We start from the raw sequence: 19,102 nt of genomic DNA, 5'->3' as shown, positions 1-19,102 counted from the left end.
TTAAAATCAAAGAAAGTTTTTGAAATTATCTGAAATGGTTTTAAAGAAACTAACTAAGTTGACTGACTAAGTCATGATTTTTTCAAAAATGTAGATTAATAATTTTTACATGGACTTTTGACAACGCGTACTTACATCTTTCTATTAATTGTTTCGAATAAAATCTGAAAGTTTTTTTTGGAAAAAGCTACAATTGTGACGGGGTTTCCGTAAAAATTTTTATTGTTCCGGTTATATTGAGTTTGGTGAATTTTGGGCTGTGTTTAAATAGCCATAGCTCAAAAACTAAACATTATTTTCGAAAAAACGATACAGCGGCAGACATCTGGCTGGTCGATTTATGCCCTTGAATCTGAAATTGCCTGTAACAAAAAATCGCTTCAACAAAATATATTTATCAATAAAGTTATCTTCATAGAAATTACTGTCTTATGGATATGATAACGTTGTTCTCCAACCGCCAGACAACATTTTTATTTTCTAAATTTTTGGCCTATACTTACCCATTAAATATCATATTTACACAAAAACTCTCTAACCTCTATAACTTGGGTTAAATTGTAGTTCTTGGTCGGATATTGTTTTTTTTTGGGGATTTTAGTTCAGATATTTCCCTTCAAAAAATTAAAAATAGATTAAAACTCCTCTAAATAAGTTCACATTTTATATCTATCTGTAAAATTTTACCCATCTGCTCAGAAAAAAATTTCCTATCGAACTACATTAATTTCGGACCTCATATTTTATTTTATAGGATTTTAGTACAGATATTGCCCTTCCAAAAATTAATAATAGATAAAATTAATAATAGACCCCTCTAAATAAGCTCACATTTCATATCTAAAGCTCCTATAATCTGGGTCAAATTATAGTTCTAGGTTGGAAATTTTACCCATTCAATTGAATAAAAATTTCCTATCGATTCTGATCAAATTTGTGCCAGAAAACAATATTTTTGGTTTTTGGTTTTGCCAAAAAATGGTGTTTGGTACAAACTTGATCAGAATTGATAGGAAATTTTTATTCAATTAGATGGGTTAAATTTCCGACCTAGAACTACAATTTCAGATTTCAATTTTAATCGGCAAAATTGTACGCATCCTACAAACTTACATCTATGTTGAAAAGTAAGCAAATTGTATGAAAATATCTAGGAAAAACGGGAAAATAATTTCAAAAAGAAATAGTTTTAAGTGTTTTTGTCTTTAAAAAAACCCTCTAAAACTTCCGGCAAATTGATGTTCGGCAAACAGCAAATCTGTAATTTTGCCGAAAATCAAAAATTCCTGCAAATCGTCAAATTGCCAGATATAAACATTTCCGGCAAATTCAAACCGGCAATTTTTGATTTGCTGAACTGCAATTGCCGCCCACTCCTGTAACCAATACATTTCACTAATCTCATATATTTTCTATTTTTAACACTTGTTCTTCGATATCCCATTTGAATTCTACATACACTTCTCTTCTTCTTCTTCTTCATCAATTCAGAGCTGTACACAACAGCGCAGCAAGTGTTGAATAAAAAATGGGTCACCCTAAAAATGAATAAATAACGAAATGAAAAATGAACGTTGGCTCATCACAAATTCATTTCATTCATATATAATTCTTCGGGACGGGTGGACGGACCCCCTTCAGCCCCTCACCACCCCACTTCACTTTTGCTCCCTTTTTGCTCCACACCAATTTGCTATATCTCTATTAAAAAGGAACATACTTATATATAAAGAGCCTTGCATCCTATTCTTCCCTTCTTTTTTTTTCGAAACACTTCTTATCAACGACAACATTGCTATCGTCGGGGGTTTATCAGTTTTGTGTGCATCTACACCAACCTTCGCCTTATCGAAATGAGCTCACTCGCCTGACTAACTTTTACTTCTTATTTATTATAATAGATTCTTCCAATCGATACTTTTGATTTTGATATCGATATCGATTTTAATTTTAATCCTAATTTAAACTTCAAAATGTCCGAGACTGTCTCATTGAAAAGACCAAGATCGGAGTCTGATGTGGTGAGTATTAAATAATAGAAAATTGGCGCGTAAAGCCCGAAAATTCTATTGAAACAGGAAAAGTAGTGCCCACAGAAAAAAGGCGGAGCGTCGTTTTGCAAACCTGCGGCCCGTCGTGTACTACTCGTGGACAACTTTTTCGCATGATTTCACAGTTTTTGGAAAAATTCTTGCTATTTCTTTTTGTGTTTAACATTTCAAATATATTTTTATTCACTTCGGTAAAATACTATGAATTTTAATGAAAAACATCAATTTCTGATTTTACTAGAATTCCACGACAAATACAGGTTTTTCTTTAAAAAAATTAAAAGTTAAAGAATATATTAGCTATTGTAAAACACAAAAAGAAATAGCGAAAATGGCCCAATCAAGCATTCTCATTTAAAAAATGCACAGTTGTCTACGAGAAGTACACGAAAATTACGTGGCCTACAAACATAGAAAACTCGGTCAAGTTTTTTAAATTAGTGGCCAAGGTTTTGTTGCTTTTCTACGCTTGCTATAGCAAGTTTATTTTTTAATTTTTTTTTTTAATTTTTAAAATTTTAAAATATTTCAAAATATACGGAAAACAGAAAATTCTAACAACAAAAATTTAATTATAAATTTCAAACATGAAAATTATTTGAAAATGCAAGCGTGCTCCATTGTACAAACCTTTGTCGAAAACGTGGGTTCCCATGCACTTGCGAAATGAATAAAACTGATTCCCGTGGCCTAGAAAAAGCCAACTGGAGAACTACGAACTTCTTATTTTCTAGGCCAAGTTTTTAAAGGAGTGGCGTCATGCTTGGCCTAGAAAACTGGAGAACATTTCAGAATTTTCAGACCGAGGAGCCCGATGAAAAATACAGTATCCACGCAGGAAACCATCAGCAGTTAATGATGAATCCGGCGGTCATGGCTGGCAGTTAGTTTTGGAGTTATTTTTTTCAAAATTGGAAATCTGAAATTACAGTGCCAAATGCCCGTGGGTTGCAGCCAAACGTCGGCTTCCCACTTATGCAATATTGTCAGATGATTCAACAAATGCAGCATCATCACCAGCAGATGGAGTACCCGATGCCGATGATAAGAAAAGATAATAAAGACGAGGGTGAGTATAGAATTGTTTTTTTTATTTTTTTTAACGATGCTTCGCAGTTTTGTTATTGATAATTTTCACTGGAATCATCATTTGTCTAAACTTGAAAATTTAAGAATAGCTTGAACAACTTGTGTCGATTTACGCAGCTTGTGTACTCCCCGAGGATACTATTGCAGACTGCACACTTCTCCTCGGGGAGTACAATATTTCCAAATTCTTCCAAATATTTCCAAATGATGGTGTCGATTTACGAAATGGAGGGTAGGACAGAAAAATTAGACTAACGTAAATCGGCAACACTTTTTGCCCTTTTTTAAAATAAAATTATGTATATTTTTTTGAATGGAAAAAATGAGCAAAAAGTGTTGTAAATTTACATAATTTTCGCGGAAAATGAAATTTAATGTATAAATTTTAAATATAACTACCACAAATTTCAAAAATAGCATTCAAGATTAATTTGAAAAAATCAATTTCATTAACTATAAGTTTGAAATAAAATTCTCAAAAGAGCGCGTTTGATTTGCTACGTGACCGCAAAAGAAAACTCGGCCACCAAATTTTTCGGCCACCAAATTTTTCGGCCGCCAGCCTCGCGGATTTCTGGCTTCCCTCATAAATTGAAATGGAAGAGGAACAAGGTCATTTTAGCTCGGCCATATCTGGGGTAGATTTACGGCGCGTCGCGGCTCGATTTCAGTTATAAAACTAAATGTATTTGTCCGTGTGGAGTACACGACTTTCCCACGCGTTGTTCAGCGGGCGATTGTCAATGGAGCGCAAAAAATTCAATGAGGAAGGCCAGAACCCCGTACGGCTTTGTAGGCTAACCTGAAACATGGTGCATCTAAGACAACATTAATTCCAGCAAACTCCGCTTCCACCACACCATCATCTTCTAGAAGACAGACTCTTAGTGCTGGAGCAGCGGGCCCTCGGCCTATCCGAGTTCCACCTCAATCCATATTCAACCCAATGCAATTCGGCATGATGCCTCTTTCACAGCAACAAATTATCGAAGAGCCAAGTACCTCGCCGACAACGATGCCACGTCAGCAATCCGATCCGCACACTTACCATATGCCGAGTTTTCAGCGAGCCGACGAGGAGATTTATACGGTAAGGATTTTTGGTGATTTCATTTCTTTGTCACGTGGCCGAGAAATAAAAAATACACAGCCATCTATTTTTAAAGGTGTTTTTAATCCCATAAAATATAGCCACAAATTCAGAAATTCGTTGATTCGGTTCGCAAACTGGCTGCAAAATTGGCTGCTGAAAGGAGTTGAGAGGAATTTTCAAAATGTATTCTAGATCTCCTTTTTCTCTTTAATAAAGTGTTTTTTTGTTTTATGCGTGAACTTTAAAAAAATTTAAAAAGGACTTATTTTCATAATTGGGGAATTCCGTTATTTCGAAAAAAATGGCGAACGATGGGTACTCAAAACAAACGATTCAATGGGCCAATAGATACATTTTGTTCAATATTTTCGTGGTTTTATACATTTATTTGTAAGTTTTCACAACCTTTTCAGGACACAAAAAAACATTTCCAATTTTCAGATTCTTTGATTCCAACTGGATCAGTACTCTTTTTTCGGTGATCATCCCGATTTTGGTTTGGGAACTTTTAGTTTTTGGAGTTCTGGCTCCCGATGAGGTTTTTATGGATGTATTTGGAGAATATAATGTTCCGATTGACAATCGAAGAATCGTATCTCCAACTCAGTCAGTTCGCGATGTTTTGGTTTCTTCTGGGGATTGTGGAAGAGGAGGAGAACTTGCTGTTTTGTCATAATATGGGAATATTTCTTGATATAAACATTTTCAATTACTACCTGTATAAGTTTTGTAACGGGTTGGAGAAAACCTGAATAGATCTCCAAAAAAAGTGCAATCTTATTTATTTTTATCTCTCTGAAGTTGAATTTTCCAGCGCAAAAGTATCTTGAACCTCGAATTACTAGGTTTTCTTCTGGAGCAATTATCTAATAAATACTGTATCATTATGTCAATGTTTATTTTGAAAGTTTCTACAGAAAAAAAAAACAGTATTTGCCAATTGCCAAAAGTTTCCAATTGCGGCACACGCCTGCCTACAATTATGCATTGCTTTTTATGATTACAGAGAGTTAGCTAAACTAAGGCTTCTCTATAGGTTCCTGAACGCCAGCCTAATTGCCTCCAAAACCATAGGCGACGCACACCTACACTCGCGTTTGAACTATTCAACATAGAAGCCATGAGACACTAGACAATAGGTTGCATCTATACACAAATAGTATATTTTAGCGAATTCGGCAATGTCGCCAAATTTGCCAAAATGAAAAACTGTGCATAGAAGAATGAGTTGGAAAATTTTGTCTGTTTAAGAGTTTAGAATGAGTTCAGAATATTATAATTTGCTGATGAAATAGAGGACAATACTTTGTTGAAAATTCTCGTCGTGCAAAGGAAAACAGAGTGATTTGTGGGCTCAGAACAGTACAAATAATTCTAATATTCAGTTAGTGAGCATCTTACAAGACAGTCAACCCATTTTTTGTGACATGATAAAATTAACAAGGTTCAGTTGAAAACCACAACTTACAAAAAATCCAACCTTATTTATTGAAAAAATTCGATCATTCTCTGGTGCCTACCCACGTTTTTTCGTAGAAAAGTCAATAGAACAGTTGCGTCAAGGTCTGTAAGAACTGATAGTTCTTTGTGTTTAAAAATGATAACTAAAAAAATCATAACAAAAGTTTTTTGTTCAACTTTTTTACAGAAAAATCCGCATCAAACTAGAAAATGGTAGGCACGACCGAAAATTGGTAAAACGTGCAACTTCCATGATGACCTGACAGCGTTCTTTTCAATTTTTTGATGTATGTCGGCAATGGTGATCATGAGAGGAATTACATTTTTCGTAGATCATAGATCAGAAAATTGGGGTATATTCGTCGATAGTTTGTAGTATTTTAAACAGAGAAATTATCGAAAAATCTAGGAAGCTTGGGTTCTTTTTTTTAAAACTTAATTTGTGTTTTTTGGTAAATCGTTTTACATTAATTGGCAAAAGTTAAGAAATGTTAAGTTTAGGTTAAATTTTAAATTTTTTTAAAATGAAATTTTCGACAAAAACCCCACGCATTTTTGCATCAATTTCATCCAGACAATGAAAAATGTTCGTAGAAATCCTTCAAAACTTTCTCCACTTTGTTTTTCAGCTTTAAATTGTTTATAAAAAACCTCATACTCCTCATGTTACATAAACTGAACAGACTCCAGTTCACAGGTACACTTGCTCGCCGAGCAAAATCTGAACCGATTGATGATGAACTCGACAGGCGTTATCAGTACGTGATAGGAGCAATTTCGGAGGTGGTTGAGCAAAGTGTATGTAGAGTTGAAAAAACAAAATGGAATTGAACTTTTAAATCAGGAACTTTTAAAAACTCGAAAAAAAAACGGATTCTATACGATATTCCCACGTATTGTTCACAGTTGACTTCCCTCTCGATTTTTGAAATTTTCAATGGTTTTTCCTTCCTGGTTTTTCAAATAAAACGGTTTGGATTCTGGACATTGTCGTGTGTGCACAGCCTCCATCTCTTTGTGTGCCGAAACTTTTCCGAGCTCCTCAGGAGCACGTGGTCGGGCTCACAGAGCTCAGGATTCTTTGAGCTTTCGAGTGAATGTGGAGAGTGGTTTAAAACAAGTGTGTTCATGGAATTTTCCCTTTTCTAGTTTTAACAGACCTTTACGAGCTATCAAATTTTGCAGCGCTTCTAACTATAATTGGAATTTGTCAGCTTACAAAATTTTGAGCATTGACCTTTTATTAGCATATACATACATAGAAGACACAAAAATGCCTACCTGATGCCTTCAAGGTGACCTACGCCTACCTTTTGCCTAAGCGCATTTTTCCTAAAACCTAGCAACAAGTTTTCAACTAACAAAATGTTTCAAATAAAATTTTCAACATTTTGTTAACTGGCAATTTTTTATAGCGCTAGCTAAAATTAGTTATATCTCCCTGGGATTCATTGTCCTGAGCCATTCCTTGTCATTTCTCTCACGTGGTCCATCAAAAATGCTCAAAGAGCATTCACATTGCTTCATCAAGTGTTGCAGGAAAAGCACGACCGCGTGAGTTTGTCTGTTTCCTTCAAAGAACGATTGCCTTCTCTCTTCTTTTTTCTTCGATTCGTCTCTACATCTCTCTCTCTCTCTCACCCAGTCCACCTATTTCTTGTCCTCAGTTCATTCATTCATTTTCCCAGACTGACCATGTCACGTTCCATCGTACTCGTTGCGTTTTTGACCATATAAAAGAGAGTGGCAGTTTAATTTGAGAACTGGACTATTCTTTCTTCTACTTTTTGCAATGTAATTTTAGTAGTACTACTTATTTTGCAGAATGCTTCTTCACACATTTTTCGACGATTCAAAAACTTCAGTTGAGGAGACACCAAGAATGTTTGTTGCAAGTGAGTTACGAGACATTTTTGGGAATTTTTAGTTATCAAAATTGTCGAGAGCAATGCCTGAAAAAATGGTGACTAAATATTTTGGAAAATCTAAAAAATTTTGGAGTCCACCTTTAATTGTTAACTGATATTTTAAGTCTTTGTCAGTTAACAACTTTTTGACACAGTTTTTTATCTTTTTCAAAAATTCTGTTTAATTGCTGAATATCAACAGACAAAATAGGTACTGAAAACAAAAAACTTTGTAGGCTAATTTTTTTTTATTTTAGGCTAATTTTTTTTTTTTTAATAATTTAGGCTAATTTTTGTAGGCTAATTTTTTTTTATTTTAAAAAGTTTGAAATATTTTGTACGCTGTCCACTTTCTGATAGTAACCACACAAAGATAAGCTACAAAGCTTCAAAGTATCTTCTATCAATAAACATATATCAATAGACAAAATAGGTATCAAAACGTTACAGTACTCAATTTAGCCGAGCTACAACACTTAAAATATTTTCTATAGATTCTCAACTTTGCGTTCCTGTATCTATTTTTATGGTAAAGCTATAAGAAAGCTGTTTGTAACAAAATGTTACAAAATTTGAATTATTTTGTCAGTTAGCAACTTTTTATTACCTGCCAAACGAAAATAGGTTTGTTGTTTTCAAATTTCCACTTTGGTGCCGTTAGTTTTTCAAGCGTAACAGTTAACAAAAAGTTGTTAGCTAACAATTTGAATGCATAAAACAAAAATATTAAATTAGAAAAAAAAAACATCAATTAAACGAAATAAATTTTACGGACGAATTTTCTGGAAACCTCATCGTATTAGTCACTTGTTGTCCTGTAAAACCTGCTTCTTTTCCCACAAAAAAAAAAGTGATAATTGTAAATCTGCCTAAAAATAGCTTCCACATCTCAAAAATCATAGCGAATTAGTATAAAAACCTGAATTCATTCCCCCAATTCAACTGTTCCCTCGAAAATTCATATTTCCTATTTCCTTATCAGTTTTTCACACTTTCAACAAATAGTTTGTTTAAGTTCATTTGCATTTGCCAAACAGCATAAAATTTCGGTCAAAAGTCAAGTGGAAAGGCGATTAAAAGAAGATGGTGATAACCTATGATAATACGATCATCAAAATATTACGGTACGAATGGTGAAGAACCACGTGTTCCACACGTTAGTTTTTATGTACCAATTTATTACATACCAAGGAATAATTTTAGATAAAGTTTAAGTTTTTAAATTTTTTTAAAATTGAATTACAACTATTTTAAATTTGGCAAACTTGACAGTCGTTTCAGTTCATCAAATTTATCAAAATTGATATCAAAAAGTTGTTGTTACTCGGCAGTTCGCTACTCCTGGGTCGGCGCGCCCGGTGCGAAACGTGCGCGCGCCAGGAGTAGCAAACTGCCGAGTAATAAGCAATTTTTTATAGCTCGTGGGGCCTATAGGGAATTATAATTGCTCTTTTCGGTAGGGTGCCGAATCCGAGTCCCAATTTTTGTTGATAATTTTTTTAAAGTGAGTTGTAGTTCTTTTTTCGTTGATTTTATCAAAAAAATGTCTATTAACAAAATGTTCAGAATACAATTTTTAACATTTTGTCAAATGACAATTTTTTGATACCTTCCGTTGTTGGTGAGTTACAGCTATTTGAATAAAAAATGCTAATTGTAAGAGCTGCACCTTTTCAAGCACCCGTAATTAATCAGATTTTGAAATTTCTAAAAAAGTGGTCAAGTAGCAAAATGCTTAAAGGTGGGGTACCGAAATTTGAGACTTTGCGTTTTTAGATCCAAAATGGTCCAAAACTACCGAATTTCATAATGAGACGTACTGAAAATTTTTTAAAAAAGTTATGGCCTCTCAAAGTTTTGGAAAAAACGGTATATTTTTAGCTAAAATCTCAAATTTTGGCAACTTATCGGTGTCGCAGCAGTTGGAACTTAATTTTTATTTTATTATCATCCTTTAAAGCATGTTTTGGCATTTTATTGCGTGTTGTTTCGTTGATTGAGATGTTTTTTTGGCCAATGGGGACGCAAATATGACACAATTTTCCGTCCCCATTGGCCCAAAAAGCGTCTCAATAAATGAAACAACACGCAATAAAATGCCAAAACATGCTTTAAAGGATGATAATCAAATAAAAATTAAGTTTCAACTGCTGCGACACCGATAAGTTGCCAAAATTTGGGATTTTAGCTAAAAATAGACCGTTTTTTCCAAAATTTTGAGAGGCCATAACTTTTTTTTGAAAAATTTTCAGAACGTCTCATTATGAAATTCGGTAGTTTTGGACCATTTTGGATCTAAAAACGCAAAGTCTCAAATTTCGGTACCCCACCTTTAAGCATTTTGCTACTTGACCACTTTTTTAGAAATTTCAAAATCTGATTAATTACGGGTGCTTGAAAAGGTGCAGCTCTTACAATTAGCATTTTTTATTCAAATAGCTGTAACTCACCAACAACGGAAGGTATCAAAAAATTGTCATTTGACAAAATGTTAAAAATTGTATTCTGAACATTTTAAAACCGAAAAAATAACACTCCAAAACCCGTTTTTCTCATACAGAATTCAATGGATATGTTCCCTATTCCATACAAGCAGCAACAGAAATTTCTAATTTGATTTTTCAGTTTTTTGGCAAACCAAGCTAGACAGTTTAGAACATTGCAAGAAAAGTTATCAACTACCAAAATGTTAAAAGACACTTTGTTAACATTTACCGTATTATCATTGTGGAGGTCATGTTGTTTCCAATGCAAAATTCTAAAGATCCAATGTTTGTTACCCAAATCGTGAAGAGCTTTCGACATCGCCGTCGGCTATTTTGTCAACGACACGGCCCCGTCGTCTTCTTCATTTTCACAGTGTCGTCGTCGGCTTTTCAAAGATAACGAGATAGTGTGCGAGATGAAGAGATGCAATGCGTAGCGAGGTGGCGGGAGGGTCACCATATGAATTGACGTCACTAGGTACACCAAACCGGGTGGAGGAAGAATGACGTAGGGCTGGGGGGGGGGGGGGGGGAGTTGTGGGGTGCACAGTTGTAGTTTGAGAACTCGGGAATCTTTTGATCACCCTGCTGTCCCGCTGCTGTCCTGATCAAATGAAACTTTGCCCCTTGTTATTCTCGATGACTCCCCTGACAAACAACACGTTGCTTTTCAGTTGGCCTTTGATATTGATAGTTTTTGGTTTTTCTTATTGTTAGCTTTTCATAGGTAGGTTTTCGTACACTTTGTGAGTTAATTTGGAAATGACACGTTTTTCCATTCAACTTTACTGACCCATAACTCTTTTCGGTACAAAGCCATGAAAAACTTGTCAACTAAAAACTGTTGACAACTTTTTGACAACTCTTGTTTCCCAGGAGATACGCGAACGTTTTGTCATTTCATGGGGTTTCGAGAACTTCCCATCAAGAACCAGTTTCCACTGATCATTTTTTTTTGTTTGATATAGCTTAATTTTCAAAAGATAAAATAAGCCATCAAACATCAAAGAAGGTTGGTTTTATACGACCACGCTGGAAATTTTGATGAGCGAGAAAAAAAAAACTGTAAACATTTTCATGCTAGAAAAGCATTACATTTTTCATGGGGTGTCATTTGTGTTGTTCTAATTGTTTTTTACGCATAATTTCTAATACTTTCTCTGGCAGCTCAGATATCAAAATCAGTTAGAATCAGGGAGTTACAGCTGGTGTTCTGGTGCAATCTGGCTTCCAGAGCTTCCAGAAAATGTGAAGATTTTTCAAATTAAAGTATTTGGCAACCACATTTTGATCTGTTCCCCCGCGGGGAATGTTTTCCCCCAAAGTCCTTGAAACTGATCAAATGGCCTCGATTTGTGTCGTCGAACCCCCACAAAACACGTGGTTTTCTGCTGTTCCCGAGACGAGAGAGATTGAAAAAAAAGAGGGCAAAGGGAATCATAACAACAATCCGTACCCGAGGTTACAGATTCTGATTTCGATCTATTTTATTCTTCTTTTCCTTCTCTACTACTCGCTTTTTTTGCTGTTTTTCGCGCCCGGATTATGTGTCGCACACTTTGTACCGTACACTATCTTTGATGTCCTCTCAGGCACCCAGTGGGTGACAAACACGTGCTACGAGTTGAAATCAAACTTCGAAAAGACGAAAAAATATAATAACATTGTGTGGAGGACAACCCCGAGAAATAGTTTAAGTACACAACGTGATTTCCATGTGGACTCAGAGTTCAATAAATCTAATTTTAAAGAGTTTTGATCCTAAACTGTGATTTTAAGGCTCAGCTCGCTTTCTCTATGAGACCCAGAATAATCAGAGCTCTCAGTGTGCCTAAATATAATTAGTATCAGGTACAGTAATCCTACAGTAATCCCTCCCCCTGTTATTGCGCCCCCTCGCCTCCCACAGCTACAGTAACCCAAAGGTTTATAAAATAGCATAACGAGTTGTGTTGTTGATGTGGTGCCATGAAAAAGTACGCTCTCGTGATTCGAAAGTGGTGGAGAGGAAAAGAGTAGAAATAGTTTATTTTTTTGCAGCGGGCTGCGATGGAAAAACAAAAAGTTCATGAAGATGGCCACCCTTTAATTGTTCTTCTCGATTTTTCATGTTTTTGAAGGAAAAAAAAAATCAAATTTAGAATTGTCTAGACTGTTTAAAAATGATAAATTGATTATAAAAATAGAAACATTTTCAAGAAGCATGTGATCCATTTAAGTTGCGAAATCCTCGAGAAGAAGGATTTTTCCTGATTTTTTTTGTTAAATTCTAGATTTTTAACGATTTTTGCCATTCTTGTGGTATTTATTTAACATTTTAAACAAATCAATGGATTACGGGAGCACTGAATTCTGAGAATGCGTATTGCGCAACATATTTGACGCGCAAAATATCTCATAGCGAAAGCTACAGTAACTCTTTAAGTGACTGCTGTAGCGCTGGTGTCGATTTACGGAAATCATTTATTAATCGATAAAATAAGAAAAGAAAACATGAAATTGACAAAAAAAGTTACCAAAAAACTACCGAAATTCGTTTCGAAATTAAAGCCCGTAAATCGACACAAGCGCTACTCATTTAACGAATTACTGTAGTTTTCGCTACGAGATATTTGCGCGTCAAATGTGTTGCACAAAACGCATTCTCAGAATTTAGTGTTAAAGTAATAAAAGGGCAAAATTTTCTATATTTCTACAGTATACAATCTATTCCCTATTTCGAATAGAATTGAACTTTTTCTCTTTTTACCAAAAAGTGTCTCCGCTTGCCCGTCAACAACCCAATACAACCCAAATTGGGTTCAAACAGTGCTCTGAATGCGCTCTCCGCCTTGGGCCCCTCTCACAGCACTTTTCCATCTGCATCTCTCGCGTCTCCAGTCTTTTTTCCTCCTCTCTCTGGGCGCCGGGAGGCCGAGCACGTGCCCATTCTGCCCTTCTCGCTGCTGCTGCTGGTCTGGTTGGTAACCCTTCAGGCCTCACTGTCAGACGGTTTATAAATGCCTTTCAGTCTGTTTTCTCATTTGCTGGTCGGTTCTGACTTTGCGCTGCCCGGAGCCGTCGTCACCGAGCGCTCCTTTTTGATACACGGAATATAAAAATGGGCAATGTACTTTTGTTTTTCCATTTGCCTTCTCCATCTTCATCTCCTTTTCTTCCTTCTTTTCCTTTTTTTTCTGTTCACAACTCTAGAAATAGAAAGTAGCCATCAGCCCCTCCCCAATAGCTCGTTTACACGCTCTTATTCACATGAATATCAGAGCTTGTTTCTAGACATAACTGCAAGTTATAATTTTTTATTTTTCAAGTTGCAAAGCACCTTAAAATAGAAAAAATATCGAAAATTCCTCTGGAAATTAATTAAATTTGAAATTGGCGCCACTTTTTGAGTGGCACAACGCGCCCTGCCGCGCTCCGTTACTCTCGCCTCTCTCCGTCTTTCACACTCTCTCGCGGCGCCGGCGACTCTTCTTTTTTCATTTCGATTCTTATTTTCCCATCGTTCTCCGCCACTTTTTCCCTTTGATTTGATGATTTGTTGTAAGAAACTGTAAAAGTGCAATTTTCTCGTATTTAAAAGTGCCTCCTCGGGTGTTTTTTCTCAGAAATACTTCCAGAAAACCGTCGAATCCTAAAAAAATTATTTTTTCATTTTTTTGTTTTCAGGATTGTTCGGTAGCCCAGTATCGACGTCCATCATACCAACTGAAAAGGAAAGTATCAACAACAACAATCAAGAAACTGCAAAAATGCCGCTCGACCCTATGGATTCTTTGTGGTGAGCGATCGGAAAAAATTATAAACGGGAGAAAATGTTGGGAAAATGAAAAAACAGGCGCTTCTAGATGATTATAGTTCAGTGATTGACGAACACAGGATTAAAGCTGAAAATAGCTACGCCTCTTGAGAAAAAAAAAGAAAATAGTGATCGCAAGAAACGCCTGTGTCGTAAACACCGTGAAACACATGACGAGAAGAGTTTGGGGACCAGCGGTTGCAGGAGAGTGTGCAAAGTGCAGAGAAACGGGTATTTTTCTGGAGAAAATTCTATTTTCGAGTAGCTTCTCTGTTGGTTGGTCAATAGACGGTGACTAATTGATAGCAGCACAGCGACAAATAAGAATGGCGAAATAATAACGAATATTAATTTGATAAAAGTGATGGGAAGGGGGTTGTTTATCAATCGGCTTCTCCCCACTCGGCGAGCATCAAATCATAGACCACATCGGAAATTGTTCGGTTTTTATTTTTATTGCAGCAAGCCGGCCCATTCCTGAAACTGTAAACAAGTAAAACATATGAACTTTGCCTATTCAACCCCTCTAACACTATCCAGCAGCAGCAGGGGACCGAAGACCGCCAGAATGGGCACACAGGACTTGTTTACGGGTTGAGGCACTGGGCGCGCGCGCGCATGTGCAAATTCACGTGGTCACATGCGAGTAGAGAGCTTTCTCTCTCCCACCCCCTATCTCGCCTTAAAAACAAGTCGGTATACGATAGTGGAGACATAGTGTTGTGCTCTAGACGCAGACATGGAAGGCGACGGGCCGGGTATAAATAGGCCTGTGGGTGGGTCCCAATTCAAATCATTTCTTACTGCTGAATACTTCTCACCGCCGCAACAACACACGAATCTATATTTCAGGATGTCCAAGGCTCCACAAGTAAGTGATCTTGTCGTTCAACCGAATGTTACCTTCAAAGCGGTGACTGGTGGTTCACCACACTCACCCAGCGCCAGCATTCCGATTGCTGGAGCTGATGATTCAGTAAGTAGGCTCAATAGATCAAGAATTTTGGCTTTATTACACTTAAAATGGAATCAAAGGACGGAATTTTTAGCGACTCTTTTGAAAATTACCTACAACTTATTACCTAAAAATTGAAGATTTTAGTCGAATTTCGGAAATTTTGAATAAAATTTGGACTTTTGGTCCTGTTTTAAGAGGAATAAAGTCAAAACTTTAAGGATTCTCAACTCCATCTCATCCCTCAAATTCCAGATTCGCCCAGACTACGACACTGATTGCCTCTGGAAGCCGCCAACTCGTTCGGCACGCGTCCAGAAAGAAAGAACCATTTCGATGGATTCCACCGACTCGGAGATCGGCGCACTTGGTGGACGCAAGTTCTCGACGAACGAGGGCGCCAGGTTGGGGTAGACGCTTTCAAAACCCATCTTTAACACGATCGTCAACTTTCAGCCCTGCACCGACTTCTCCAATTGATGCACAACCACGTGCTCGTCGTATGTCAATCTCCGAAATGCTGTTCGGATCGTCGCCAAAGAGCTTCTCATGGGGAATGGAATCCAACACAACCAACACCACTACTACTTCCAACTCTGGTGGTGGTGATATTGGAGAAAGGAAGATGTCTATCACTGATGTAAGTGGTTGGAAGGGAAAACAAATAGTTATTATTATTATTGATAAGATAACAAAATATCAAAGATCATTATATTTCAGGACCCACGCTTCAAGGACTTCATGAAGCATCAGAGCAAGATCATCGGTGACGATGGCATCTCGGCCGCTGGCTTCAAGCGTAGCAACTACATGAAAGACTGAATAAGAGCCCCCATTCAGGATGTAATAATTTATGTTGATTTATTTCTCGTTTTCCCCTCTTGGATTATCATTTTGATGATTATTATCAAATTTCCCACTCAAATGTTTGTTTCTGTTACTTCTCTCCCCCACCCTTTCCAGAACCCTCCGGTTCTCTCTGTAAATATGCCCAGTCGTGCAGAGTTCTCTTGGATCTGCAATATCGTTGTCAACTAGAGTAGCTCACGCTTTTCCCATACTGGTTCCGTCAAACAAACAAAAAAACCATGGATTGTATATAGCCCATTCTTTAAAAACTGTTTTCCCGTTTCGTTTTGTTTCTTTTTTTTTGTATTTCTCTTCCACTGAAAAACTTTCCCGCTTCCCACCACCGAATTCCGCATTATGGCATGTAAATAAACTGAAAATAAGGGAAATCGTTCATTTTCAAGGGGAGATCGGGCGAAAGAAGGAAGGCAGGAGCGCAGAATTTAATCAATTATCAATCAAGTCGTGTGGCGAGAGGAGATCGGCAGTGGGGGAACATAATTATTTACAACTTGCTGGCAGTGGTGGGGCGTCATATCTGAAAATAGAACACATCGTCATTATATATTGGAATAATATTATTCTGACCAGTAAAACAGAATTTTGAAGTGAAAAACAAGAAAATATATATATTAACGAAAATTTTATGCTTTTCTTTTTCGTCTGGGGTTTCCGAAAAATTCAAGTTTTAATCCGTTGAAGCTGCGCTCTACTGAGAAAATTTCCAGGCTACGAAAAGCTTCGGACTTAAAGGCGCACGCATGCATTTGTTTTTATGGGTCTCACAGCGAAAGAAGAAATTATTTTAATTTAACGATTTTTTTAAATATATATTGTTTCTTAAGAACTTCAGTATTTTAATTGGGGTTTACAGTTAAAAAAACCGGTTTTAGTGCGGGTTTCGGGCAAAAAATACGGTATCAGGTCTCGTCAAGGCCATTTTTTATTGAATACCAAATAGTGTGCGCCTTTAACGAGTACGTACTGTAGTTTCCAACTTTTGTTAATGTAAAAAATTTATTATGGTTTATTTATTTTTAGCGAACTACTATGAAAAATCGATTAAAATTCCGCAGCAACAAAGATTCAAAGTTACAGTACTCTCTAAAGGCGCACATACATTCGTATTTAACAAAGAAAGCCGTGTGGAGTCTAGCGCAAAAAGTTAAACATTTCGCGGCTTTGTAATAAATATTATAATTAAAAAATAGGCAATTTTTCCACAGAACATTTTTTTTTATTATTCGTTCACAGTTTGCAAATCCAAAAAATCTATCAATAGAGCGCGCTTGCCGGCCAAAAGACAACAACAACAACAATAAAAATCAGGTTTCGTCGATCTGATAATAATTGAAATGTTGTCATCACAGAGACTGACAGGAAAACAATGTTTTTTGTTGTTTTCTCTTTTTTTTCTTTCACCGGAAATCGTAAAGTCAACAAACAAAAACGAATTCAAACAAAATTGTTTTGCTGGAAATTTTTTGGGAAACGTTCTGGAAAACGAAAAATTGTGTTCACTTGCGAGAGAAAACTAGAAGCAGATGGGGTCTGCGGCTTTAAATGTTTGAGTTTTGGTTATTTTCTTCACATCAGCCTGTACGGTCTCGACGCGGCGAAGCATTTTGAACTTAAGGGCCTGTGCCTTTAAAAAGTACAGTACCGTGCTGTTAAGGACTACTGTACTCTTTTAAGGAACATACTCTATCTCTCAGCCTCTCTTTTCAAGTTTCGATCGTGTTGGGACCCACATTTCACTCACCTAATCTCTTGTTCTACAAAAGAGGCCAAAAACACTCAGAAAAGGCTTCGTTTGGCGGCTCGGAGGAGCCCTGTACATACGCAACATGTCATTCCAGTTGCAGTTAACATGCACGTCATCTCATCTGTCTCGAAATCCGAGCAATCCATCAGATCCACGTGGTCACACTGGCCTAAAATTGGTCACATTGGCCTAAGAAAATTCTGAATTTCCTGGAAAATCTTTCAGATTTTTAGAGGGCAGTTTCAAAATTTTTAATAATCTATTCGATTTTTCAAAAAAAAAATTAGAAAGACATTAATTAATTTTGAATGCCCGCACAAATTAGTGACCTATGATGTTTGGGCCTTAACTTATTCATGTCTATTCACTATTTATTTTTGATCACGATTTGAATCGTAATAAATACAATAAAATACAATACCTAGTTTTGACTTTTATTAGATTTTTCAGGCTTTATTTTTAAGGTTTTTTTTTCACTTTTTTCGTCAATTGAATATTGTGTTTCGAGCCTATAATACAATCGGAAACCGTCAAAATTCCAAAACTAGGTCAATCATTTGCCCGGGAATTCAAACAAAATCCAGCCAATTGATTTTTATGTGCAAAATTGAAAAATTAATTTAAATAAATTAGAACAACGTTTAAAAAATTTTAAACAGTTATATCCCCTCAACCTAGAAATAAAAAATATATCTCAGAATTGATCAGAAAGTCAATATTCCAGAAATTCCAAAATATTACCTGACTCAACGACTACATTCCCGATATGCCTCCGTGCACGAGCCTTTCCGACAAATTTGACATGACGTTTGGCATTTTTCAATTTTTTCGATAAGTGGGGAATTGGATTTTCGGTATTGATTATCATGCCTGGAGGGGTTGAAAGTCGTTCTGGTGTTTCTTTGTGAAGTGGTCTGTGTAGAGAAGTGGGTGGGTGAGCTCTGGAATACGGAGAAAGGTCAAATATGGCCTCTGGTTGGTTTTGGTAAAATTGCCTAGCAATCGCCTTGCCTCGCATCGCCTAGTGTCGCTTAGTGTCGCCTATCATCGCCTAGCGTCGCCTATCCTCGCATAGTTTCGCCTAGCCTAGCCTAGCCTCGCTTCGCCCTGCCTCGCCTAGCCTCGTTTAGCATCGCCTATCCTCGCCTTGCGTAGCCTTGTTTATCCTTGTCTAGCCTAGCCTCGCTTCGCCTAGCCTCGCCTAGCCTCGTTTAGCATCGCCTATCCTCGCCTTGCGTAGCCTTGTTTATCCTTGTCTAGCCTAGCCTCGCTTCGCCTAGCCTCGCCTAGCCTCGTTTAGCATCGCCTATCCTCGCCTTGCGTAGCCTTGTTTATCCTTGTCTAGCCTCGCCTCGCCTAGCTTTGCCTATCCTCGCCTATCCTGGCTTAGCCTCGCCTCACCTAGCCTTGCCTCGCCTAGCTTTGCCTCGCCTAGCCTTGCCTAGCCTCGCCTAGCCTCGCCTAGCCTCAGGAAAGGTCAACAAATAACAACTCAAAATAACAAAAAAAAGGTAACTCACGAGTTTCTGACAATATCCCGGAGAGTGCGAATAGTGTCCGCTCGTCCCTGAACCAACATTGTTCCAATGGCATCCGTAAACGCACAGGTGGTCAGTACAATAAGTAGTCGTCTCATGACAACCTGCAATT

The 19,102-nt window shown here is 37.0% G+C and overlaps 4 protein-coding genes and 3 non-coding genes across 14 annotated transcripts; 4 read left to right on the top strand and 3 right to left on the bottom strand.

The window, feature by feature from the left end:
• Positions 1-1,512: 1,512 nt before the first annotated feature.
• Positions 1,513-1,614, bottom strand: M01H9.9. Its single transcript, NR_053098.1, has one exon. It is a non-coding gene; the product is annotated as an Unclassified non-coding RNA M01H9.9 (non-coding RNA).
• M01H9.8 lies at positions 1,513-1,614 on the top strand. Its single transcript, NR_053099.1, has one exon. It is a non-coding gene; the product is annotated as an Unclassified non-coding RNA M01H9.8 (non-coding RNA).
• Positions 1,615-1,668: 54 nt separating this feature from the next.
• M01H9.4 (Mediator of RNA polymerase II transcription subunit 7) lies at positions 1,669-4,462 on the top strand (the record flags this gene model as incomplete). Of its 4 annotated transcripts, none has more annotated exons than NM_001307499.2 (5): positions 1,669-2,021; positions 2,853-2,934; positions 2,983-3,120; positions 3,980-4,230; positions 4,344-4,462. In NM_001307499.2, 5 exons carry the CDS (start codon positions 1,974-1,976, stop codon positions 4,398-4,400), a joined length of 576 nt encoding a protein of 191 aa, NP_001294428.1. The 4 variants fall into 4 exon arrangements, with proteins under 4 accessions (NP_001294428.1, NP_001294427.1, NP_001122791.1 ...); NM_001307498.4 differs by having other exon boundaries at positions 1,880-2,021; positions 2,844-2,934; positions 4,344-4,458; NM_001129319.4 differs by lacking the exon at positions 1,669-2,021 and having other exon boundaries at positions 2,907-2,934.
• Positions 4,451-4,945, top strand: M01H9.10 (PhoLip_ATPase_C domain-containing protein). The gene is made up of 2 exons (NM_001383078.2): positions 4,451-4,623; positions 4,675-4,945. The coding sequence occupies exons 1-2, from the start codon at positions 4,535-4,537 to the stop codon at positions 4,907-4,909; spliced, it is 324 nt and encodes a 107-aa protein (NP_001370983.1). The 5' UTR covers positions 4,451-4,534; the 3' UTR covers positions 4,910-4,945.
• A 2,573-nt stretch (positions 4,946-7,518) lies between these two features.
• Positions 7,519-16,078, top strand: M01H9.3 (uncharacterized protein). 5 transcript variants are annotated; one of them, NM_068174.6, is made up of 6 exons: positions 7,519-7,589; positions 13,754-13,865; positions 14,736-14,859; positions 15,094-15,242; positions 15,295-15,478; positions 15,559-16,076. In NM_068174.6, exons 1-6 carry the CDS (start codon positions 7,520-7,522, stop codon positions 15,658-15,660), a joined length of 741 nt encoding a protein of 246 aa, NP_500575.1. In that variant the 5' UTR covers position 7,519; the 3' UTR covers positions 15,661-16,076. The 5 variants fall into 5 exon arrangements, with proteins under 5 accessions (NP_500575.1, NP_001294426.1, NP_001380025.1 ...); NM_001392298.1 differs by lacking the exon at positions 7,519-7,589 and having other exon boundaries at positions 14,736-14,754; positions 15,094-15,248; positions 15,559-16,078; NM_001028135.6 differs by lacking the exon at positions 7,519-7,589 and having other exon boundaries at positions 15,559-16,073.
• M01H9.6 lies at positions 13,409-13,616 on the bottom strand. Its single transcript, NR_053097.1, has one exon. It is a non-coding gene; the product is annotated as an Unclassified non-coding RNA M01H9.6 (non-coding RNA).
• A 12-nt stretch (positions 16,079-16,090) lies between the features above and the next one.
• On the bottom strand, positions 16,091-19,094 carry M01H9.5 (uncharacterized protein). The gene is made up of 4 exons (NM_171320.6): positions 18,973-19,094; positions 18,194-18,393; positions 17,450-17,621; positions 16,091-16,225 (listed from the first exon to the last, which is right to left on the bottom strand). The coding sequence occupies exons 1-3, from the start codon at positions 19,086-19,088 to the stop codon at positions 17,485-17,487; spliced, it is 453 nt and encodes a 150-aa protein (NP_741376.2). The 5' UTR covers positions 19,089-19,094; the 3' UTR covers positions 16,091-16,225; positions 17,450-17,484.
• Between the last annotated feature and the right edge of the window lie 8 nt (positions 19,095-19,102).

This window comes from Caenorhabditis elegans, chromosome IV (assembly GCF_000002985.6).
Source record: "Caenorhabditis elegans chromosome IV".
NCBI classification, from domain to species: Eukaryota; Metazoa; Nematoda; class Chromadorea; order Rhabditida; family Rhabditidae; genus Caenorhabditis; species Caenorhabditis elegans.
This window is presented reverse-complemented; position numbering and strand designations above follow the sequence as displayed.

Bases quoted from the DNA above. Each gene is read 5' to 3' on its own strand.
- M01H9.10 (NM_001383078.2), top strand. From the start codon at position 4,535: ATGGCGAACGATGGGTACTCAAAACAAACGATTCAATGGGCCAATAGA. The intron at 4,624-4,674 runs GTAAGTTTTCAC...TCCAATTTTCAG, and splicing joins GTGGTTTTATACATTTATTT to ATTCTTTGATTCCAACTGGA.
- M01H9.3 (NM_068174.6), top strand. From the start codon at position 7,520: ATGCTTCTTCACACATTTTTCGACGATTCAAAAACTTCAGTTGAGGAG. The intron at 7,590-13,753 runs GTGAGTTACGAG...TTTTGTTTTCAG, and splicing joins ACCAAGAATGTTTGTTGCAA to GATTGTTCGGTAGCCCAGTA. The intron at 15,243-15,294 runs GTTGGGGTAGAC...GTCAACTTTCAG, and splicing joins TCGACGAACGAGGGCGCCAG to CCCTGCACCGACTTCTCCAA.
- M01H9.5 (NM_171320.6), bottom strand. From the start codon at position 19,088: ATGAGACGACTACTTATTGTACTGACCACCTGTGCGTTTACGGATGCC. The intron at 18,394-18,972 runs GTGAGTTACCTT...TCCGTATTCCAG, and splicing joins CGGGATATTGTCAGAAACTC to AGCTCACCCACCCACTTCTC. The intron at 17,622-18,193 runs GTAATATTTTGG...GACCAATTTTAG, and splicing joins GAATGTAGTCGTTGAGTCAG to GCCAGTGTGACCACGTGGAT.